The following is a 25,404-nucleotide window of genomic DNA, read 5'->3' on the forward strand; positions in this document are numbered from 1 at the left end:
AAGTGAGTTGGTGAACAAGCATGGCACATGTGAGTGTGAGCAACAGTTACACTAGGACCTTGATGCAGTGCAGAAAAGTATTTAATCTCATCAGGAGAGCCAAGGTAAAAGTCCACATCAAATCTCTCAAACTTTCCGCATAGCCCTGAAGGACCCTACCTTCATCATGCACAAGCCTCTACAAAAATTAGTGATATCCCTAACAGCATCTCTCTCAGATGCTCATATTGGGGCTACGCAGGCTTTAGGCTTAACCATGTCCTCCATCTTGGATAGGATGAGAGATCAACTGGAAAGGAGCTTCACTCTGTTTAGTGATTTCCTGGAATGTGCTCTTGCACAGATCAGTAGCTGCCGACCAGTGGCAGAGCAGTTATGTGGTGGGATGTGCAAATGATGCCTTCTCTCATAGTAACAACACTTCTGTACCCTTATGACCACCTGAACAAATGCTTGTTCTGGTGCCAGAAAGCAAACTGAGCTGGACTGCTACATCATTCACCAAGGGCAGGCTTTTGCCCTTTGGGTTGGGACCTTGATGTCAGGGTCAAATGGGGGTCACAACCACGCACAACCACTGTCACATGGCAGTGATTTTCCCTAAATTGGCCAATTAGGGCAGAACTCGAAGTTGGAGGGCCAATAGGAGGCCCTCCAGCACTGAGGGAGCAGCAGCTTGCAGTTCAGGTATGAGAGAGAGAGAGGACACCTCCATTTTGAGGCGCTCTCAAACTTTTTAAACATTTAAAAATGTTTTAGCAGCTGGGCCACCATCGTGAAGAGAGAACCTGGCCGCAGCTGAGGCTAGGCCAGTGGGAAGGGCCTCAAAGCCTGCCTGGTCTGCCACCAGGAGTACTCCTCCAGGCAGCTGGCCTAGTCCACGACACCTTAGGAGACCCAGAGGCTGACTGGAAAATTCCAGTCAGCCTGTGACAATAGGCCTTAATCGGCTACCTGCCGCTTGCAGGTGGTAGCCCTGCTGACTCCGATCCTGCCTCCAGGAAAATGGTGTAGGGGTGGGATGGAGCTGGCACACAGGCCAGCGGCGAGAATTTTAATTTTCGTGCTTGCTAGCCTCCGCTGTTGCCTCCATCGGGCCCTCAAAATTCTGTCCAAAGTTGCAGTCTGCAGCTGAGTCCTCTCACGCCAAATCTCCTACAGGTTGACAACTACGAGCCCTTAACTGAACCACAGCAACCTACCTTCTCCCATGTTGCAGTCACTGGGGGACACACCTTTACAGCAGGTAAAGAAAACACTTCAATCAGGCACTATGGTCTTTCACTGTCATGACAAATAGTATATACATCTATCTGTAAACCATGTACAATGCTATTTGAAAACTTTGTGTATACAGTGTTCCTGCCATGTAACGTGACAAAAGCAATTTTGACAGATGGTGTTGATCGTAGGGTGGAACGACTGAGCGAAATGTTGGAATGACTATCAATGCAATGAAGCACAGATTGTTCAGTTGAACTCTACTTCAAATAACTAGTGCCAAATGGTTCTAGCAGCCAATAACTGCTGGACCATTCAACTTCCTTGTCATCCTCCATGCCATTGGCTTCCTCACCTTCATCATGCTAAAAGCCATCCTCCATGTGCTGAAAGCCAAAGTTATGCGGTATGCAGCACACAGTGATCATACAGGACACGTTCTGTGGTTTTGTTTTTGAGGAAGTAAGCAAACCAGTTCAGTTATCGGATCATTATTTTGGAACTCCAACGATCTGTTTGATGAGGGCTCCATTTGAACCATGGCACTGATTGTAGTAAAGCTGCTCAAATTGAATCATAGAATCATGGAATATTACAGCACAGAAGGGAAGTCATTGCGCCCATCATACATCTGCTGGCTCTTTGTAAGAGCTATCCCGTTAGACACACTCCCTGCTCTTTCCTCATGGGCTGCAGTCAGTGACACCCTGGACTTGAAGGACTCCTGCAATCTGTGCAAAAACCAACAGCGACTCACAGCTTATCAATTTACATAGAATGCTTGTCCACAAATGCATCTGCCGTTATAGTAAAATTCAGAAGCTATCTCTTGACCTGCCTATAATCCAAGTAAAATGTCAAGCTGACCAAATTGAACAGAGTGAAAACTAAGTAACAAGGTGTCAGGAAATGCTTCTTTGGAACAATATGTCTCCATCCAACCTGTAACTTGCAAAGACAGTCATCAGAAATCAATTGTGGCAAACAACCAAGGAACCAATGGATGATCTAACGTGATGACATTTTAATTTTTGTCTGCATAAGATTATCCATTGGTTCCTTGATTAGCTTAATTTTTGTCAGAGCTCAAAAAGACAAAAATTTTTCAACCTCTTTAAAGAAGCAAATGTTCCAAAAATTGTAAATTAAATGTGGTTGTTGCCATTTTGTGTACAAGCACAATGTGAATGCTGGACTTATATGCATACCATGTTAAAAAATGCAGCTTCACGCTGTTCAGGAGAAGCACGATACAAGGGGCTGTTATGTCCAGTGAATGAGTTCCAGGCACCGTGAAAATCATATGTCATCACAAAGATAAAATCGAGATATCTGAAGAAATGAAATTGCAGTAAATGAAATTATGAATGATCGATGGCAAATCGGATACATCTGGACGATATATATACAATTTGGGTACAAAACATTTCCAATTATTTCCCCTCGTTATTGTATTCATTTTACTTTTAAAGAACCATCAAGAACCCTGTGACAGTGGGAGTTTGGTATTAACATTCATAAAAAGGGTTTTCACTGAAGTTATGACAATGGAGTGCGAGCAGCCCCAGGAGAGCCCCAGTGGTAAACTACCATAATACAGTTTTCCTTCTGAACCCGCACAAGAGCTTCTCCATGCCTGAAGATTTAGTACATTACTAGAGTCCTAGCTTGCCATCACAGAATTATTACATCTTGATTTATTTGTCACTCTCTTACTCTTTCAACCTTGTTTTTTTCCATTCGTTCATGGGATGTGGGTATTGTTGGCTATGCCAGCATTTATTGTCCATCCCTAATTGCCCTCGAGAAAATTATTTTGACCCAACGACAGTGAAGGAATGGAGATATAGTTCCAAGTCAGGATGGTGTGTGGCTTGGAGGGGAACGTGCAGGTGGTGGTGTTCCCATGCATCTGCTGCCCTTGTCCTTCTAGATGGTAGAGGTGAAGGTGCCTTCGTAGGAGCCTGGGTGAGTTGCTGCAGTGCATCTTGTAGATGGTACACACTGCTGCTATTTGCATCAGTGGTGAAGGGAATGAACGTTGCAGGTGGTGGATGGGGTGCCAATCAAGTGGGCTGCTTTGTCCTGGATGGTATTGAGCTTCTTGAGTGTTGTTGGAGCTACGCCCATCCAGGCAAATGGAGAGTATTCCATCACACTCCTGATTTGTGCCCTGTAGATGGTGGACAGGCACTGGGGAGACAGGAGGTGGGTTACTCGCTACAGAATTCCCAACCTCTGACTTGCTCTTTTAGCCACAGCGATTATGTGGCTGGTCCAGTTCAGTATGTCCTGCCCTGTGAGCCCTGCCTCTTCCCCTAAGTTTCTCAATAAAATAATAGCTTTGCCCAACCTGGATTCAAGCTCAACCATTCAGAGGCTGATGTAGGAACCCATGAGTATGGTGCCATAGGCTTGATCTAAGCATCACTGCCCAGAAACATTTTTGCATGACATACAATTGTGAAAATTGCACAGAGAAAATTCTGTATTGAAAGAATTAATACTTACTGACCAACTTTATTAATCTCAAAACCAGCATCAATTTTATTCTTACTAGCAGGAAAAGCAGCTGTAAGTAGTAGTCTGGATTTTCCAGTTTGTTTTGATTCCTCTTGTATGGCTTGTTTCAATTCCTGGAATAAAGATCACATTTTGGAATGGAATAATATCCTACCATGGTTCTTTTATAGAGCAAACAGGTTTATTAATAAAAAAAAAAGTAGCTTACAGTTACATGGGCTTTTCCGCATTAATATTATAATTTCTATTAACTACTAAATGTAGAAATGTAGATGGCAGACACAACTGATGTTGGCATTGTGTTAGAAATGGTACCAACCATTAAATAAACTCTGGGAAATAAGCTGTTTTTCTGGCCTTATCTGAAACATATTAAGAAGCCAGTCAAGCTGTTGATTACTTACTGACACAACATATTTCACCAGACAATGTACATCACAATCTATACAGAATAAGCTTGGTTTAGTGAGGACTGTCAAACTCCCAGGCATGTCTTTGATGGGCCTTTATGTACATGTTACTGTAGCTGGCCATTTGTAGTGTGGGTAAGCGCCTTAGTTTTGTGGAATGATTTCTCAATGGTATGGACAATAAATCTAAGAGTGCAAGAAATATAAGTTACAGACATTTCTAATGTTCTATTTAGTTACCATTTTCAATGGATGGGAGGCAAGATGCCAACACCATGGGTAGGAGTTTCTACATAATTCCAAAAAATATTTACAATCAATCGAGATTTGGATATCGAATCCACCTTATTTGAAAAGTTGACAAAGAACGACTGTGCAAAGGTATTGTAATGACTGGCATAGCTCTTTAACTCTTCCATGAGCTACTCCAAAATTGTTGTGCTATTCAAGCTGATTTGAACCACTGGCTATAATTTATACTACCATGAAAGACTCTATTGATGGGTAAACCAGATTGGTAATGCATTTTAGAACCAAAATATCTGGCATGATGAATATTAATCATCCTTCAAGTGTGTAGTAGGATTCTTACGGGTGCAGCAAAGCACAGTGGGAGAGAGGAGCCTTTAAAAACAGTATGGGAACCACCAGCAGTGGTGGAGCAGCAAAGCACAGTGGGAGAGAGGAGCCTTTAAAAACAGTATGGGAACCACCAGCAGTGGTGGAGCAGCAAAGCACAGTGGGAGAGAGGAGACTTTAAAAACAGAAAGGAAAACACTGGCAGAGCAGCAAAGCACAATAGAAGAGAGGAGCCTTTATAAACAGGGCAGGAAACTGAGGCAGTGGCAGAGCAGCAAAGCACAGCAAGAGAAAGGAGCCTTTAAAAATATTGCAGGAAACACTGACAGTGGCTGAGCAGCAAAGCACAACGGGAAAGAGGCGCAGGAGCAGCAGCGAGAGGCAGGGATATATTGCGAAGTGACGTCACCGGAGAAGGAGTCAAGTGGAGTGAGCACCCTGGTAAGCTTTTAATTTCTATTGTAATTTAATTAAATTAATTAACTATAAAGTAAGACTAGATCAATTAATTAGCATAAAATTAAAGCTAATTTGACAATTTATCTATCGATTCATTAATCAAATCCAGGGATAAAATAAAAATTAAAACAAAGGAATAGCAATCCTAAAGGTTCTGAATTTTTCAGTAAATTAAAATGAGGCATATAGGTAATAAGAGTTAAGTAAAATATTTAAGTTAACTCCCTCTAAAATAAAGTAACATCAGTACAAGGGAAGCAGCTGATCCGTGAGTAGTTGGCAAGTTTTTATCTATTTCAGTGTTAAGTTTATTTCTGTTAAGTCAGTTAATGGTCTAATAAATAGAGGAATGGCAGAGCACTTTGGTCCTGTGGATTGCACTTCCTGTTCCATGTGGGAACGCCAGGATACTTCTCGTGTCCTTGACAACCACATGTGCAGGCAGTGTCATCAGCTGCAGCAGTTTGAGCTCTGGGTTTCGGAGCTTGTGCAGCAGCTGACGTCATTGAGGCTCATCCACGAGGCTGAATGTTTCGTGGATAACACGTTTATAGATGTGGTCATCCTGGAGCTTAAAGGTATGCAGGCAGCCAGGGAATGGGTGACCACCAGGCAGACAAGGAGGGCTAGGCTGAAAGTGCAGGATTCCCCTGAGCACATCTCACTTTCCATCCAGTATTCAGTTCTAAATACTGGTGAGAGTGATGGTTCCTCTGGGGAGTGCAGTCACAGCCAAGTCCCCAGCACCACGGCTGGCTCAGCTGTACAGGGGGCGAAGGAAGAAGTTTGGGAAATCAATACTGATATGGGATTTGATAGTTAGGGGCACAGACAGGTGTTTCTGCACCTGCAGACATGAATGCAGGATGATATGTAGCCTCCCTGGTGCCAAGGTCAAGGATGTCATTGAGTGGCTAGAGAGCACTCTGAGGAGGGGGGGGGGGGGGGGGTGACGGGGAGGGGGTGGTGAAGATGACCACCCAGTGGTTGTGATCCCTATCAGTACTAATGACATTGGTAGAAAGAGGGATGTGGTCCTGCCGGCAGAATTTAGAGCACTAGGAAAGGAAATAGCAAGCAGGACCTTAAAGGTCGTAATCTCCGGATTACTCCCAGTACCACACACTAGCGAGTATAGAAATAAGAGAAGGGTCCAAATTAGATTTACTGTCCATGTATATGAGTTTTGCAGAGTGTAGCAAATAAGGTTGGTGAGATAGCCATGTGAAAATATGATGCTGTGATAACAGAGACCTGGCTTAAAAAAGGGAAGGATTGTGTGCTAAATATTCCTAGATACAAGGGGCTGAATTTTATTAGCATGCCGCACATCATGGCGGTGCACTTTGAAGTCAGTGGCCTTCAGAAATGGAAGTGCCGCTGCTAAGCCCCCGTGATATTTCACGCGGGGGGGGCTCATTTAAATGGAGGGGGCAGAGTGACTGCCCCTGATGACGTTGAAGGGGCGGCTGCTCCTTCCCTGGCAATGGCGTTCTGCGCCACCGCACAGGCACCGGAGCCATTTTTAAAGGGCATCAAGCCCTTAGAAAAAATCTGAATTTTTAAAGTGAAACTATTGTTAATTTTTAAAAAATCAAAAGCTGGAAGTCCTTTCCCAACACCCCCCCCGCAATGGTTGTTTTATAGGCCAATATGCCAATCAATAACTTTATTCCCTACCCAAACTTTCCCTCCAATTTCATCACATTTGCCCTTCAACCCCTTCCCACCATCCCCACAGCCAATAAAAAGGTTTTCCCCGCTCCCTCCCCCCGATAATTTCAGTCCTCCTCCCTCCTCACCAGTGTTTCACCTCAGAACTCTGTACGGAGTTCCGAAGGTGTGCGCGTTGTGGCTGGCGGCCGTAAAATAGGCGTGGGACAGCCGCCAGGACAAGGTAAGTTGATTTGCATCTTATCTTAATTAATTTTAATATTTAAATGAAGGCCGCACTGAGGCCTCGCCGCCACCAGTAAAATGCGACACGGCCTTCTCGGAGTCGGGGGTTGTGATGGGCTGCTCCCGCAAGTAGATTACGGCCGCCCCCCCCCCCCCCCCCCACCACTCCCCCTCACGACCCCCGATGTCGAGGGGCTGGTAAAATTCAACCCAAGGTGTTCAGGTAAGATAGGGAAGGAAAGAAAGGAGGGAGAGTAGCAATGTTGATTAAGGAGAATATTATAGTGCTTGAGAGAGCGGATATCCTAGAGGGGTCGAGGACAGAACCTATTTGGTTAGAGCTAAGAAACAACAGAGATACCATTATATTACTGGGTGTATTCTACAGGCCACCAACTAGTGAGAAAGATAGGGGAACAAATTTGTAAGGAAATTATAGAGGTACAAGAATTACAGAGTAGTTATAATGGGTGACTAGACTGGGATAGTAATATTGTAAAGGGCAGAGAGGGGGAAGAGTTTATGAACTGTGTTCAGGAGAATTTTCTAGATCAGCATGTTTTTGGCCCAATGAGGAAGGAGGCATTGTTGTATCTGGTTCTGGGGAATGAGGTGGGTCAAGGGAATCAAGTGACAGTAGGGGAACATTTAGGGGACAGTGATCATAATATCATAAGGTTTAGGTTGGCTCCAGAAAAGGACAAGGAGCAAGCTAGAATGAAAATAATTAATTTGGGGAGGGCCAACTTCAATGGGGTGAGAACAGATCTGGCTTAGGTAAATTGGAATCAAAGATTGGAAGGCAAAATTGTAATGGAACAATGGACTGCCTTTAAAATGGAGGTAATTTGAGTACAGTCAAGAAACATTCCCAAGAAAGGGAAAGGTAGGACAAACAAATCCAGAGCTCCCTGGATGACAAAAGAGATAGAGGTTAACATGAAACAGTTGGGTAGATAATACAATTGAGAGCCTGGCTGAATATAGAAAGTTCAGAGGGGAAGTGCAAAAAGAAAAAAGAGGAGCAAAGAGACTGGTAGCAAACATAAAAGGAATCCAAAAGTCTTTTATAGGCATATAAATAGTAAAAAGGTGTAAAAGGAGGAGTGGGACCGATTAGGGACTTAAAAAGGGATTTACACATTGCGGCAAGGGGCATAGCTGAGGTACTAAATGAGTACTTTGCATCTATCTTTACCAAGGAAGAAGATGCTGCCCACGTCATGGAGAAAGAGGAGGTAGTTGAGATATTGGATGGACTAAAAATTGATAAAGAGTAGGTATTAGATAGGCTGGTTATACTTAAGGTTGATAAGTCACCAGGATTGATGACATGCATCCAAGGATAGTAAGAGAAGTTAGGGTGGAAATTGTGGAGGCACTGGCCATAATCTTCCAATTCTCCTTTGATACAAGGGTGGTGATAGAGGACTTGAGAATTGCAAATGTTACACCCTTATTTAAAAAGGAGTGTAAGGATAAATCTAGCAACCACAGGCCAGTCTGTTTAACATGGGAAAGCTTTCAGAAATAATAATTCGGGATAAAATTAACAGTCACTTGGAATAATCCACAGTCATGTGGATTCATTAAGGAAAGCCAGCATGAATTTGTTATGGACAAAACATGTTTAAATAACTTGCTTAAGATTTTGATGACGTAACAGTGAGGGTTGATGAGAGTAATGCAGTTGATGTACGTGGACTTCCAAAAGGCATTTGATAAAATGCCACATAACAGGCTTGTCAGCAAAGTTAAAGCTTGTGGAATAAAAAGGACAATAGCAGCATGGATAAAATGTTGGCTGAGTGACAGGAAACAGAGAGTACTAGTGAATAGTTGTTTTTCAGACAGGAGGAAGGTAAATATTGGGGTTCCGCAGCGATTGTTATTAGTACCACTGCTTTTCTTGATACATAGTAATGACCTAGACTTGGGTGTACAGGCTGCAATTTCAATATTTGCGAATGACACAAAACTTTGTGAAATGTGAGGAAGATAGGGATAAACTTCAAGAGGAAATAGACAGGCTGGTGGATTGGGTGGGCAACTGGAAGATGAAATTTAATGCAGAGAAGTGAGACTTGATTCATTCTGGTAGGAAGAACGAGGAGAGGCAATATAAATTAAAGGGGACAATTCTAAAGGGGGTGCAGGAGCAGAGGGATCTGGGTGTATATGTACACAAATCTGTGAAGCTGACACAGCAGGTTGAGAAAGCAGTTAATAAAGCATATGGGGTCCTGGGCTTTGTAAGTAGGGGCATAGCATACAAAGGCAAGGAAGATTTGATAAATAAAAACAAGAAATGCTGGAACCACTCAGCAGGTCTGTGGAAAGAGAAGCAGAGTTAACGTTTCGGGTCAGTGACCCTTCTTTGGAAACTTCTTCGGAAGATTTGATAAACCTGTATAAAACAATGGTTTGGCCTCAACTGGAGTATTCTGTCCAATTCTGTGCACCACACTTTAGGAAGGATGTGAAGGTGTTAGAGAGGGTGCAGAAAAGGTTCACGAGAATGGTTCCAGGGATGAAGAACTTCAGTAATGAGGATAGATTGGAGAAGCTGGGGCTGTTCTCCTTGGAGAAGAGAAGATTAAAAGGAGATTTGATAGAGGTGTTCAAAATCATAAGTGGTCTGGATAGAGTAGGTAAGGAGGAAGTGTTCCCTCTTAGAGGTCGGGTCAAGAACCAGAGGATACTTATTGAAGGTGATTGGCAAAAGAAGCAACAGCAACATGAGGAAAAATATTTTTACACAGTGATTGGTTAGGAATTTGAATAACTGCCTGATAGTGTGGTGGAGACAGATTCAATCGAGGGCTTCAAAAGAGAATTGGATAATTATCTGCAGAGAAAAAAATTGCAGGGCTACGAGGAAAAGGCTGGGGAGTGGGACGAGGTGAGTTGCTGTTGCTGAGAGCCAGCACCGACATGATGGGCCAAATAGCCTCCTTCTGTGCTTTAATCATTCTATGAAATCCTGAGAAAATAAGCAGGTCTACTTTAGCGATACAGCACTGAAAAAGGCCCTTCGGCCCACCAAGTCTGTGCCGACCATCAACCACCCATTTATACTAATCCTACACTAATCCCATATTCCTACCACATCCCCACCTGTCCCTATATTTCCCTACCACCTACCTATACTAGGGGCAATTTATAATGGCCAATTTACCTACCAACCTGCAAGTCGTTTGGCTTGTGGGAGGAAACCGGAGCACCTGGAGGAAACCCACGCAGACACAGGGAGAACTTGCAAACTCCACACAGACAGTACCCAGAATTGAACCCGGGTCGCTGGAGCTGTGAGGCTGCAGTGCTAACCACTGCGCCGCCCCTGTTCACTCAGGCCACACTATCCACAATGCTCACCAGATTATATTTTACATCATGTGAAGGTGTGCACTTGCCTATAGGAGCTGACTTTTGGGTTAGGTTCAAGAAATGTATCTGGTGAGAGTCCAAAGTATGATAGTCATGGCATCACCAATCATGTCATTGTACAGCTGCATTTTCAAATCATGCAAAATGACATGCTAGTGACTTGGATAAAATTATCCCTTTGAGTAAAGTTTAGAGCACTTGAGATTGAGAATGAATTTAAATAGCGATGAATCTATATTTACTTTTATTAATAATGTAGCACTGTGTATCTGATCCATGTTAGCCTTCTCCACGCTGGGTTAGTAGTTAAAAAAAAAATAACTTGCTGTTATTGTTCTGAGTCACAGAGAATGCAGTCTCCCAGGTCAGATTGTGGTGGCCTATGCTGAATTAGTTGGAGTTAACATGGAAAGTTGTGTAGGTGCTATAATTATCTAACATAACCCTGGGAAAGGGAAATGAATTACAGACAATTATGGTTCCTATTCCTGATCAATTTGCAATAATATCTCCTAAAATGTGTGTGTGTGTGTGTGTGTGTGTGTGTATATAATATATATATATATATATATATATATATATTGATGCTGGATGAGAACAGAACCATGCTGGTGTGTGATACTCTCAGTGGTGGATACTCCTGCTAACATTGATTGACTAGGCTTCCAAATAAAGCCTGACCTTGGATATAGTGATGACAGGCTGCTTTCCCCATGGAACCCAGCAAAAATTGCTGCCTCAAGACAATAAAGGGCGAATAAAGAATGGAATCTGTTTTACTCACCTTAAGCAGAACTGTGTACCTTTTCTTGTCTTCAGCTGGACTTCCCTTAGAACCCGGGTACTCCCAGACTAAGTCTAAACCATCAAAGCCATACTTCCGAATAAATTTAATCACAGAACTGATGAATGTTGCACGATTGTCCTTGGAAGAAACCATGCTGGTGAACCTGAAAGTATAGGGAGAACTAATGAAATATTTTTATATTGTTTTATCTGGTTCAAGCATTTTTCAAAAGTTTTTGTTAAAATTTACCATAACATCAATTTTAAATGAAAATTGCATAAGGAATAATGAAAATTCTTTCAAAATCCATTGTACAATTTACAGAATAACATCTAGCTATAGGCAGTTAACCCTGTTTGATACAGTACAGCTGTTAAGCTGGTTTAAACAAAACATAAGTGGGATAGAAAAGACCTGGTCGCACCCATTTTACAGGTGTAGAACCAGTGCAACGAGGGCCAATTTTGCTGACCAATATCTTGCATCCCGAGGAGGTCTGACCAACTTCTGACATGATATTGGGTTGGGTCATTTTTCAGGCATCTGGGGCAGCCACCTAAAGCAGCCATTAGGCCCCTTGTTACATACTAATGAGGGGCTGAGTGCCTGTTTTAGGATCCCACAGGGAAATTGTGTTGCCTTGAATGGATCGGATGTTGGGTCTGGTCTGTTCATGTTATCTGAGTGTGGTTACAGTCTGGCAAATTGCTGTCACCGAAAAGGTAAATTAGTTTTAGAAGAGCACCTCCCTGCTCCACAACACTCCCGGTGGCCAATCCAATGGCCTGTGGAAGGACAACAGGTACTGGCTGCTTGCCCAAATAATGTCAATGAGGCCCATGGCTCAAGCCTTGGGCTTCATGGTTAGGGGACACTGGCTGAGACCAGTTGGGCCGAATGGATTGTTCCTGTTCTGTAAGTTCTATGTAAGCTGAAATGTTTGGTGGTTGATAAATTTCCAGCAGATTGTATCCCTCTGCAGAAAGGATAGCATTAACATTTTATGTTTGTTTTTAAAGAAATTGTTCTTGTAATGTAAGCAGTGCTGGTAGGCCACCTTTGTTGCTAAAGCTAGTAACTTTTGAGAAGGTAGTGTTGGGTCGTCTTCTTGAACTGCAGTAGCCCTTGCCTTATAGTGCTACCATGGTCTCAAAATTCCAGGATCTTAAGCCAGTGGCAATGAATGAATGGTAATAACTGTATGATCAGGATGGTGTGGCACTTGGTGAGGAACTTGGATGTGATAGTATTTCCTGTGACATTGCTGCTTTCACCTATCTTTGTGGTAGACACCACCAGAAAGGGAGATGCTGTTGAAGGAAGCCTGATGGGTTGCTAAACTGAATACTGTGGAATTGGCAGTGAATTCCTAGACAACTGACCTTATGACAGAGGGAAGGTCATTGACGAAAGAGGTGAAGATGATTGGGCTGCGGACACTTCCCTAAGAAACTCCAGCAGCAATGTCCTGGAGCTGCAATGGTTGGACTTTGACAGTCATGATCAACTTCTCATGCATCAGATATGGCTCTTGCTGTTGAGGTTTCTTTTCGATCCTCGTTGACTTCACTTGTGCTAGGTGCCATACTTAGTCTGATATTGCCATGATGTCAAAGATAGTCTCACCTCTCACCTAGCATCTTGATTCCATCTCTGTATCAAGGCTGTTATACGGTCTGGAGCCGAATGGTTCTGGCAGAACCTAAACTGAGCATCAGTGAGCAGGCTATTGGTGAACAAGTATCACGAATGATGACTTTTCCATCACTAGCTAAAAGCTAATACAGTGGTAACTGCCTAATTAGATTTATCCCTTTTTCATGGATAGGACATAACAGTGCACTCTTGCACATTGTCTCATCGATGCCACTGTTATAATTGTACTAGACTTGCTTGGATTGGGGTGCAGGTCTTGAGCTGGGGTATTGTAAGGACCTATAGCTGTCACTGTGTCCAATGTACTCACCCTCTTCTTAATGTCATATGGAAATAGCTGGACACTCACATTTATGATGTTGGGGATCTCAGATGGAGAATACCCACTCAACACTTTTAGTTGAATATACCTGCAAACACTTCAGTCTTATTTCTTGTTCTGTTATGCTGTATCCTGGGATGTTTATGGAGTCTCCTTTCATTAGTTTCTTGATTGTCCACTATCGCTCTAAACTGGATATGGTCAGGCTTGAGAGAATTATACGAACAAACAAATTAGGAGCAGGAGTAGGCCATTCGGTCCCTTGAGCCTGCTCCGCCATTTGATAAGATCATGGCTGATCTGAATGTGACCTCAACTCCACTTTCCTGTCTGCCCCCCTTAACACTTGACTCCCTTGTCTATTAAGAATTTATCTAATCTTTAGGTTGTTGGACAGCTCAGCTCTGTGTATAGCCTGCTGCTTTTGGCAGTTTTGTGTTATAACTTCACTATGGGCGGCACAGTGGCGCAGTGGTTAGCACTGCAGCCTCACAGCTCCAGCGACCCGGGTTCAATTCTGGGTACTGCCTGTGTGGAGTTTGCAAGTTCCCCCTGTGTCTGCGTGGGTTTCCTCCGGGTGCTCCGGTTTCCTCCCACATGCCAAAGACTTGCAGGTTGATAGGTAAATTGGCTATTAGCAATTGCCCCTAGTATAGGTAGGTGGTAGGGAAATATAGGGACAGGTGGGGATGTGGTAGGAATATGGGATTAGTATAAATGGGTGGTTGATGGTCGGCACAGAAGATACGCAACTCATTGAAGATACAACTCACTGTCCATGCACTGTTCCACTGTTGGTAAACAGGCCAGTCATGGTAACCAAGCAGGTGTCCAATAAAACCCATAGTGTCACTTTCAAGCCTGTAAGATACCCTAATTGTGTATACATATCTCCTTAGGGTTAGGATTTAATTTAATCTCATATGATGGTTTTTGCTTTCCTTTTACTTATAAATGGCTAGTGGATTTGTTACTATGGCTAGAAATAATGAAATGGTTAAAGTTGTTCATTCCCAGGAAGGCCTAGGGTTTAACGTGTCAGAATAAAATTTATCTGACTGTGCTGTTTAGCTTCTGCTGAAAGTACAGGTTGTGTGATTCATGCCTATTGACTTCTTTTTGTGGCCTCACTGTGAAAAGAGATAACTAAGGACAGTCTTGAGATAAGAAAACATGACAATGAGCTCAGGATGATTAGTTACATGCTGAGATGATAAACAGATTGACCATCTGGACGTTTGTTAGGAACAATTGCATTTTTTGGGGGTCTTGGGCACAATAATAATTGTCATGCCATAATCAATTAGTAAGGCCTGTACACATGACTGGAAGCCTATAAAGACCTTGAGCTATCTAGAATAATTTCTAGAGAGAGTCAGGATTGAAAAGATTTATGTAGGTTATGTCTCTGTCTGGAGGTATTGGGTAATATAATTTATTTCTCTGTATGTCTATTGCTTAGAGCCACTGGGTGTGTCAAAGACTTGGTCAAACACAATAAAAGGATTGAGTCATAAACCAGAAATTTGACAGTCAGTTTCAAATGTTCCTACAAGTTAAATACATTTATTGTTCTAATGTTTTTTGTCAAGGATTGTCACATTTCGGAATTTATTTTTACTACTTTTCCACAGAATGGACTTAGAAAAAGGTTACCTTTAATGTTTGATTTTTAAAAGCAAAGGGTACTATCATTTTTTTAAAAAAGGGCAAATGATAGTTAATATACTAATTGTTATTTTCTACATGACGTAAACAATAAACAATTCTATTGTAAGGTCTTTGAATCTTTTCTGGCTATGAACATTGAGAGATAAGACAGGAAAGTACAAAAAACAAATGGCAGGTAGTCATGATTTTGATACTGGAAGCTGTTCGGCAGAGAGGCAGGAGAGAGCGGCTGGAGGTTAAAAGCCAAGTAAGAAAACTCACTGATGTGGGGCAGCATAGCACGTTTATTACTTTGTGTTATTACGCAAAGACAAGTTGTATTGTTGCTTTGTTTGTTCAGTCAGTTTGAAATAAAGCAGCCTAATGATTCATAAAAAATCTCACCTCAAGCGTTTGCTCCGTCTGCCTTTAGAGAAATGGAAGTAGGAAAGAGATGAATATGTAATGCAAGTCACTGTGGTGCAAGTACTGTTACCCCGCCGGGTCACACGGTTGCATAAGTAAATATAGGACTGTGATTCAGCTCCCACTCGGATGGCTTACAGGAGCAATTGACATCACTGAACTTAAGAATGCATCTACGCCAGACCTAAATTTGTAAGAGGTACTTTTCCTTTATACGATAGCAAAGTGAAGAATAATACTTTTTATATTTAATCTACGTTCAAAGCTACAAATAGTTCCATGACCTTATTCCCCTTCTGCTACAAATCTTGGAATTTTAAGAGGTCCCAGTGATATCTAATAGCAACAGTCTAAGTGAGATATTCACTCTTGAAGATGGAATGTCAAACCAACCATTACTGACCCAAATTCAACCAATCTTTATGTGAAATACTTTTCTTTTATAGGATACCTTTGCTGTAGGAGCTTACATTGGTTTCATTTAAAGTTTCAGCCCTTTAGTGCTTGATAAAGGCAGCATATCCTGAAAAAGAGTTATTTGTCTTCACAAATAGACTGGCCCATAGTAGAGCATATTCCAAGTGATTGCAGTGAGTCAACAGTGTGTGCTGATGTGCAGAGAATAAGAACATTTAATACTGATCCAACCTTTTAAAAATGACCTCGGGTGATGTATTTAATTTACCTGGAAATACATTGCCAAGTATATGAAATCCATAGTGAATATAAATGAAATATAAATTCTCTATGAATTAATTCGTTACAAAATTAGTGAACATTTAATGTGATGGAGATCAAAAGGAAATACATTTTGATTCTGAGATCAATTGTGCATTCGTATATTAACATAGAGTGAAAGCCTCTTCAAGTATACTGTTCAAAATCTGTATTGTACTGCAGGTTTCACCAATGTGATTCAGGCCTACAGACAATGGCTGGGAATTTCTGCAGAGCTCCCCCCACCGTTTAAAGTGCTCGAAATTCCCTTTATGTGCCTAAACAGGTCTTTGTCACACTTCTGCTGAAGTTTCAGCGGGCGGAGGGGTAGCGGCTCGGAGTAAATTCCCAGCTTATAACTTCAAACTCAGTTCCCTCCCTCTCTTTGCTTTCCAGCACTGCTGTGTAATTGTACTAAGAAGTCTGACACATGATAGCAGGGGCCAAACCATTCTCCGATACAAAAAAAGGTCACAATTTGATGGTCGGTGAGATCTGATAATTACTAACCCTTGTGATCAGTAATTACATGATTTCTTGGTGCATGGGGAAAATGTACACATCTACATACAGTCCATAAAATAAAAGCAAAATACTGCAGATGCTGGAAATCTGAAATAAAAACAAGAAATGCTGGTAATACTCAGCAGGTCTGGCAGCATCTGTGGAGAGAGAAGCAGAGTTAACATTTCAGGTATGTGAGTACATTGCCTGTTTACATCTGTGCTAGGCATTACCTCTGTGGATTAAATCCTCCAATAGCCAACAGTGTCTTCAAGCTAGGATTCCTGATAGGAAATACAAAATATGATCAATGTCTCATTTTAATGACTCACCTAAGTTTAACATCACAATCGTGGAAGCAAAGTTAGCCTTTAGTGCGTGAAAGTTTCACAAGTGTTTATGGGATATAACCTTCTGGGAGGGATTCATTCCACTTTCATCTTCCTTTATGGAAGCTTTATTATTAAGTCATTATTTTACTCCAGTAACAGAAAGCATGACCATTCTGAATCAACGATTGCTAACAAATTATTTATGTCTTTAACATTTCACTGTCCCGTAATGCACCAACTCAGTCCATGCACTCATGCATTTTACTGCAATATACTTGAGCTTTCTAATTTTTTTATTTTCCTTTATCTTTTACCTCATGAAACAAAATGTACTGTACTTTTAGTGATTTCAAATGGTTGAATAATACAGCAGATGGAAATAGTAAAAAGGAATCGCCAAAATAATAATCCAAGTTCTTTGTGTTTTATATGGTTTCTTGAAGCAGAAAAAAATCCCAAGGGATATCACTGAGGTAGAAAGGAATGGAAGCTAAGCATTTGTGGAAAAGCTAGCAAAGATGTACAAAAGCAGAGTTTTGGGAAGGCTCTGAAAGGTTGAGATGTTTACAGGCAGAGAAGGTTGGGGAGGGAGTTCCATTGAGTAAGGTTGAGATGGCTAGAGGTCCTGCGACCAATTGCACAGTCTGCCAGAATCAAAAGCGCAGATGGATGCGAGGCTATTTCCGAGCTAAGGTAGGCCAAAGCCTTGGAGGGATTTGAAGATGATGATATGGATTGATAATTTGACATGTGAGAACAGAGAGCCAATGGATGTCGAGCTCAAATCTACCTGAGCTTAACCAGCAGTAATGCTAATTGAATCATCTTATCTTCCTTGTATGTATCTTCCTTGTCACACCTTTAGGGAGAAGCAGTCTGCTGAAGTAAAATGTTAAAAGCAAATATCTTCACATCCCCAATCCCTTTTCATTACATTTCCTACCATGACAGTTGTCAGGCTCTTTTCAGCACTCTGGACCATTGATAAACTTTTCATTAATATGTCTAATATATTTTCAGACTGTTTGTTCTGCTAGTAAAATCTGTTCTGTTAGCAAAGCTCACAAAACCTTCCTCATATGCTGAAACTGTAACTGTTATGTATTTCCAACCGCATAATAAATGTGTTCAGTCATATTCATAAAAACATTAAGATTTTCCACAAGGCGTTCCACTGGTCTCCCATCCCAACTCTGATGGGAAAACAGGAGAACACCATGGAAAATGCTGGAGATCAGGTTGCTCTATTTCTCTATCACTTTGGGAAGATTTCAACTGGTCTTGTGAAACACGGAACTTCTGCCTGTCCCTTACAAATCAAATGTCAACAAGGGAGTGGGGACTCTCTACACCATCAGTTTCTACTTAATGGCTCACTGGAGATGTGGCGTATCCTAGACACCAAATAATCTGGGTCATACTTGCCTCCAGATGCCTGAAGTTGGGCCTAACAGTGGTATCTAGACCATGGGTTAGATTTTATTCCCAGCCCATCATCAGGTTCCGTGATGGAGGGGGCTGGAGAATCAGAGTGGCAGTGGCCACCATGGAACCCAATGCTGGGATTGCCAGGCCCGATCTTCCTGGCGGCGGGGAAGCTCCGTGGCAGCCCCTCCACCACTCTGCAATGGGACCCTGCTTTCCATATGCTAATTAGATGTTTGCATTAATTTAATTGTAACCCGCAGTGATCTTACCTTCAGTGCGACGTGCGGCACTCGTGTGCCTTCATATCCAGGGAAACCTGGCACCACCAAGGTGGGGAAGGGGTCAACTCTACATTTTGTTGAACTGTCTGCAGGGCTGGCAGCCTTTTTAAACATAGCGCCAGCACCTGTTACCGCATCAGGTGATGACATGAATGCCGTCACCAATGCTGTCCCTACCATGTAATTGGGGGTGGGGGGGGGGGGTGCTGGGAACAGCAGCTGCCGTGAATATGCTAAGTGGCTGCCCGCTGCAGAAGTGCGGCGGCATATGTCCCGCGCAGGGTGGCCGCCATTTTCTGCACCCACTGCCGCTACTTGAGAAAGGACAATGAAATGCAGCCCATGTGACTCTTGTAGAAAGAGAACTTAAAATGTTCTTCTTTGGCACCATTTACAATAGGAGAGTGAAGGAGACATGACTGAGGTCTGGAGTGGGTATAAGCAAACCCTCCCCTTCCCCCACTCTGTGGTAGATGTTGCTGGAATTTCCAGCCACCTGGGGCAGGTGAAGGCCAGAGGGCACCTGTAGTAGTGTTTCTCTCTGCCCATCCCATATAGATTAGGCATCCCCCCACTGATTCCACATACTCCTGTGGTTAGCACTGGAAGGCTCCAGCAAGGTGTGATACGGGCATAACCACCCTGAAGATTTATATCTTATTTCCAATCTAGTATAAGTAGTATAGTCTTTAATCTTTGATACCTTCAGCAATATTTATATATTAAAAATCTTACATGTACTTCCTATCTACAAAAATGTACTGTTGTCATACTTTGTACATATTTTTGTGTCGACTGTAGGATAAATTTCTATGTCCGCATTAAAAATGTAAGCTGTAATTACAGATTCATTCCAGTGGTGGTGCTGTAGTCTCTCTGTTACATCTTCCAACAATATAGCCTGGGATTCAGAGACTCCTATACTCTGAACAACTTTATTTCTCTGTTCTCAAACTGCTGTAAGTTTTGCTACTTAACTAAAAATAATAACATAAAATCAAAGTATTATTTAAAAATGACAGAATGATGTCTGTGTTCCCTGGTCCAATTATTCCCTGCCCTCTAACCTCACTTCACCTGAAAACTTTGATTCGTCAGGGATTTCGACTTTGGCTCATAGCTTAAAATGGATGATGTTGATTCAGCTACATATTATACATCATTCCTAATTTCCATTTCCATCAAAGTCAATAGGTTGAATTGATATCACTCATTTAACACTATCAGCCAAAGTCAAAATTACCGCCCCACCCTCCCCACCCCTTGTCTGAAACACCGTGGGAGATTGGATGGTGGATTACAAAAGTTTTTATTTTATCGTCATGTATAGCATTGGCCTTAAAATCATGGTGTGCATATATTATGTGGTTAATGAGTGCCTGTAAAATCCCTTTGCCAGTTATAGGGGTACGGCAGCATAGTGGCAATGTACCTGCAGTAATAATCCAGAAGCCAGGACCTAATGAGTTCAAATCTCACCAGGCTGCTGAGGAAATTAAGTTAATTAAATAACTCTGGAATAAAAAGTTAGTATGGTGACAATGAAACTACTGGTTTGTCATAAAAATCACGAATGTTCTTTTGGGAAGGAAATCTATTTGCCTGGTCTGGCCTATATGTGAATCCAGACCCACAGCAATGTGGTTGACTCTTAACTGCCGTATGAAATGGCCTAGCAAGCCATTGAGCTGTATTAAACCACTATGAACAAGTCAATGTGGGTGGACCTACACCACAAATGCAGCAGAACAAGGAGGTGGCTCAACATCACCTTCTCAAGGGCAATTAGGGATGGGCAATAAATGCTGGTCTTGCCAGTGGTGCATACATCCTGTGAATTGACAAAAAAAGTTATTCTAATAGGGGTATTATTGATGCAGTCAACAAAGAAATTTAATATTCATCTAGTGTGATTTCTTGGCCATAATATTATGAATTTAGTGCAGTAATGATTTGTGTCCCAGTTTGGAAATTTGTGCCTGGGCACAGTGTCACCATGTCTGCAAATGATGGTGTTCTATTTTGGTAGTTCAGACCCACAGGGCCACATGCGTCTTGTAATGAGATGTTGTCAAGTGACTCCTTTGTGTTTCAAGATCCTTTTTCTGAGAATATGTAACTAAATGAATGTGCAACCCTTTCTAGTGTGTCAAGTTCCTATTGCCCTGGCATCAGAACAATCACACAATGTTTCAACTTGTTTTAAGCAAACAAATTCTCTTCTACGTAGATCCTTAAAACCTACAGCTAGTTCCTGATACTTGATGAATGTTTAAACAACTATCTTCTAATCATTTATTTTGGCAAGGTTGAGATTTTGTTTTAAGTGCTGTTTGTAGCTTGTTGCTAAATTGGCATGGCTGCTTTAGTCCTGTATCCCTCATGTTATTGTCCCATAATTTCCATATGATCAAATCTCTTCTTTGGCCTCCTTATCTCGAGAGACAATGGGTAAGCGCCCGGAGGTGGTCAGTGGTGTGTGGAGCAGCGCCTGGAGTGGCTATAAAGGCCAATTCTAGAGTGACAGGCTCTTCCACAGGTGCTGCAGAAAAATTTGTTTGTCGGGGCTGTTACACAATTGGCTCTCCCCTTGCGCTTCTGTCTTTTTTCCTGCCAACTGCTAAGTCTTTTCGACTCGCCACACTTTAGCCCCGCCTTTATGGCTGCCTGCCAGCTCTGGCGAACGCTGGCAACTGACTCCCATGACTTGTGATCAATGTCACAGGACTTCATGTCGCGTTTGCAGACGTCTTAAAAGCGGAGACATGGACGGCCAGTGGGTCTGATACCAGTGGCGAGCTCACTGTACAATGTGTCTTTGGGGATCCTGCCATCTTCCATGCGGCTCACATGGCCAAATCTATTCTCACATGATCAAATACACGATGACAATATTATATGCTTTTGTATTGCCTTTCTTGTAGTGACATCTCCCCTTCACAGAGGCAAAAACAGATGCTGAGCATTAGTATTATAGGATGTCTTGTCTGCCAAAACAGTTCACCATCCCAGGATCATCCTGGAATGCAAAAATAACACCCAGCTTCTTTTCTCTACTGCAAACTAACTTCTTAAATCTCTCTCCCCTATCTCCTTTACCCTTGTCTCCAACAACAAGTGTGTGGAGCTCATTGACTGCTTTGTCATTAAGATTAAGACCATCCCATCAGCTGCTCCTGCCACTTACCTTCCCTCTCCTAGCCCACCGGATGAAACCTCCGAGCCCTGTACTCTCATTGTTCTCCAGTTTCCCTCCTAATATAGACTGGCATAGTAATAGTGTAAAGGGCAAGGAGGGGGATGAGTTTCTATAATGTGTTCAGGAGAATTTTCTACATCAGTATGTTTCCAGTCCAATGAAAGAGGCATCGCTGGATCTGATTCTGGGGAATAAGATGGGCCAAGTTGATCAGGTGCCAGTAGGGGAACGTTTTGCGAGACAGTGATCATAAGGTTTAGGTTGGCTACGGAAAAGGACAAGGAGCAATGCAGAGTAAAAATAATTGATTGGGGGAGGGCCAACTTCCATGGGGTGAGAATAGATTTGGCCCAGGTAAATTGGAATCAAATATTGGCAGTTAAAACTGTAATGGAACAATGGGCTCACTTTGAAGAGGAGATAATTTGGGCACAGTCAAGCAACATTCCCACGAAGGGGACAGGATGGCAAACAAATTTGGAGCTCCCTGGATGACAGAAGAGTTAGAGAGTAAGATTAAGCTGAAAAAGGGTGCCTATGACAGATTTCAGGTAGATAATAAAATTGAGAACCAGGCTAAATATAGAAACTTCAGAGGGGAAGTGAATAAATAAATAAGAGAAGCAAAGAAAGAGTATGAGAAGAGACTGGCAGCTAACATAAAAGGGAATCTAAAAGTTTTCTATTGGCATATAAATAGTAAAAGGGTGGTAAAAGAAGGAGTGTGGCTGATTAGGGACTTTAAATGGAATTTACGCATGGAGGCAGGGGCATGACTAAAGTACTAAATGAGTACTTTGCATCTGTCTTTAACAAAGAAGATGCTTCCAAAGTCATAGTGGAAGAAGAGTTAGTTGAGACACTGGATGGACTAAAAATTGATAAAAAAAAGAGGTATTAGAAAGGTTGATTGTACTTAAAGTCACCAGGATCATGTGAGATGCATCCAGGGGAAGCAGTGTAATGTATTCCTATGTCATGAGCATGCCCATATGTGATGATGTCATTAAATGTGTGATCTGACCATCTTGGTGTTTGTCTTGCTTTACTAGTTCCTCCCAATATATAACAGGAAGTAAGGGGGGAACCAATCTTCCTTTGGTACAGGGGTGGTGCAAGATGATTGGAGAATTGCAAATGTTACACCTTTGTTCAAAAAAGGGTCTAAGAATAAGACCGGGAACTACAGGCCAATCAGTTTAACATCAGTGTCATAGAGTCATTTACAGCAAAGAAGGAGGCCATTTGGCCCATCGAGTACATGCCACCTCTCCATGGAGCTATTCAGTCAGTCCCACTCACCCGCTCGATCCCCATAGCCCTGCAAGTGGTGGTGGGAAAGCTTTTAGAAATGATAATCCAGGACAAAATTAACAGTCAGTTGGAGAAATGTGGATTAATTAAGGAAAGCCAGCATGGACTTGTTAAAAGCAAATCGTGTTTAATTTGTTTGAGTTTTTTGATGAGATAACAGATGTGTGAATGGCCTTCCAAAAGGCATTTGCTAAAGTGACACATAATAGGCTTCTCAGCAAAGTTGAGGCCCATGCAATAAAAGAGATAGTGGCAGCATGGGTACAAAGTTGGCTGAGTGACAGGAAACAAAGAGTAGTTGTGAATGGTTTGTGTTTGGACTGCAGGAAGGTGTTCTCCAGGAGTCACTACCAGGACCACTGCTTTTCTTGATTTATATTAATGACTTAGGCTTGGGTGTACAGAGCACAATTTCAAAATTTGCAGTTAACACGAAATTTGGAAGTGTTGTATTGTGAACTGTGAGGAAGATAGTGATTGTCCTCTTGAAATCTTAGACAGGCTGGTGGAATGGGTGGACACATGGCAGATGAAATTTAATGCAGAGGAATGTGAAGTGATACATTTCAGTAGAAAGAATGAGGAGAAGAAATATCAACTAAAGGATACAATACTAAAGGGAGGGCAGGAACAGAAAGACCTAGGGATATAGGTGCACAAATCATTGAAGGTGGCAGGGCAGGTTGAGAAAGTGGTTAAAAAGGCATATGGGATCTGGGCTTTATAAAGCGGGGCATAGAGTACAAGAGCAAGGCTGTTATGATGAACCTGGTTCAGCCGCAATTGGAATATTGTGTTCAATTCTCGGCACCGCACTGTAGAAAGGTTGTGAAGGTTTTGGAGAGGATGCAGAAAAAATTTACAAGAATGGTTTCAGAGATGAGGGACTTCAGTCATGACGATAGATTGGAGAAACTGCAGCTGTTCTCCTTAGAAGAGAGGTTGAGAGGAGATTTAATAGAGATGTTCAAAATTGAGGTTTAGACAGAGTAGATAGAGAGGAACTGATCCCTTTGGCTGAGGGATTGCGAACCAGAGGACACCGATTTAAGATGATTGGCAAAAGAACTAAAGCTGACATAAGAAACTTTTTTTTAATGTAGCGAGTGGTTAGGATCTGGGATGCGCTGCCTTAGAGTGTGGTGGAGGCAGATTCAATCGCAGCTTTCAAAAGGGAACTGGATAAGCATCGGTGCATAATTACAGGGAAAGGGCGCGGGAGTGGGACTAACTGAATTGTTCTTGCAGAAAGCTTACATGAACTCGATGGGCCAAATGGCCTCCTTCTGTGCTGTAACTTTCTATGGTTCCATGATATGATTTTTCCCTTTCTAGTTGGATCTTAAATCTTATCATATTGAGGTGGCAAGCCCAAAGGTGTTGGTCCATAGTTACCTGATCTGCTTCATTACTCAAGACCAGATCTAGGAACACATCTACCCTTGTTGCCCTTGGATGTTTTGCTATTATTTTGTGAAACGGCAACAAAAATTACATTTAAATCTAACAGTGAATTTCATTAAGAAATGTTTAACTACCTTTTAGCTGGGTAAAATCAAACACAACAGGAGGTGCCGGGGTGATTCCTGTTCTGTGCTGCGTGACCTAATTTCTACTGGGACAGCATTTGGAACAGTTCAATTGACCTCACCTTCCTTGGAATTGGAAGGGAGGAACAAATGGACCAGGTTCCATCTCTTAATTTCTCCTAATAACCCTTATTGAAAAATGTATGTACATGGACATATTATGTGAACAGGATTAGAATCGGGATTAGAGACCTTTTAACATTCAGTTATCAAACCACTGTATGGAATCAGACATGGAGAGTGGGCAATTAGGTAATATACTGGAGGTCTGCAGCGTCTGTAGACTGTACCAAAAAGCATGCCAAAGATCAGTACCTGTACGAGGGGAGGGGAGATAATTGTGGTAGGGTGATTGGGTAAGATTTAGCTGTTGGATATAATGCATGAGTGGGAAAACTTACAGCACACAAATGAATTGGTGAGAAATATATATCTACTCACTTTGTTTTGAGACCGTTAAATGATTTGTAAAGAGCTTCGTCATTCCGTTCCTTAATCACAATCTTGTAGCTATTATCAATTATAGCAAATGCGTAGATTAGATGGGTACACAGGCAAGGGGGGATGTTTTCTGGCATGAACTTTCCTATCCCTGGTCTGTGCTGGGCCCAGTTTGTGAAATAACAAATCAGTTTGTAAGTAGTGCCTATAAACAGAAAATAAAGAGCAGTAATAAAGCTACTCACTTTCCAACTTTGTTCAAAATTAACTGTCAGTAATA

General features: G+C 42.1%; 1 protein-coding gene across 1 annotated transcript in view; it reads right to left on the reverse strand.

Moving 5' to 3' along the window:
• LOC137383915 (acidic mammalian chitinase-like) overlaps window positions 1-25,404 on the reverse strand; it is a 42,840-nt gene that overhangs the window by 15,050 nt on the left and 2,386 nt on the right. Inside the window, exons 3-7 of the mRNA XM_068057301.1 lie at window positions 25,125-25,329; window positions 16,774-16,824; window positions 11,263-11,428; window positions 3,733-3,857; window positions 2,430-2,553 (exon numbers count right to left, since the gene is read on the reverse strand). Coding sequence (XP_067913402.1) covers window positions 2,430-2,553; window positions 3,733-3,857; window positions 11,263-11,428; window positions 16,774-16,824; window positions 25,125-25,329 — 671 coding nt within the window. The remainder of the gene's footprint in view (window positions 1-2,429; window positions 2,554-3,732; window positions 3,858-11,262; window positions 11,429-16,773; window positions 16,825-25,124; window positions 25,330-25,404) is intronic.

Source organism: Heterodontus francisci, chromosome 25 (genome assembly GCF_036365525.1).
Source record: "Heterodontus francisci isolate sHetFra1 chromosome 25, sHetFra1.hap1, whole genome shotgun sequence".
NCBI classification, from domain to species: Eukaryota; Metazoa; Chordata; class Chondrichthyes; order Heterodontiformes; family Heterodontidae; genus Heterodontus; species Heterodontus francisci.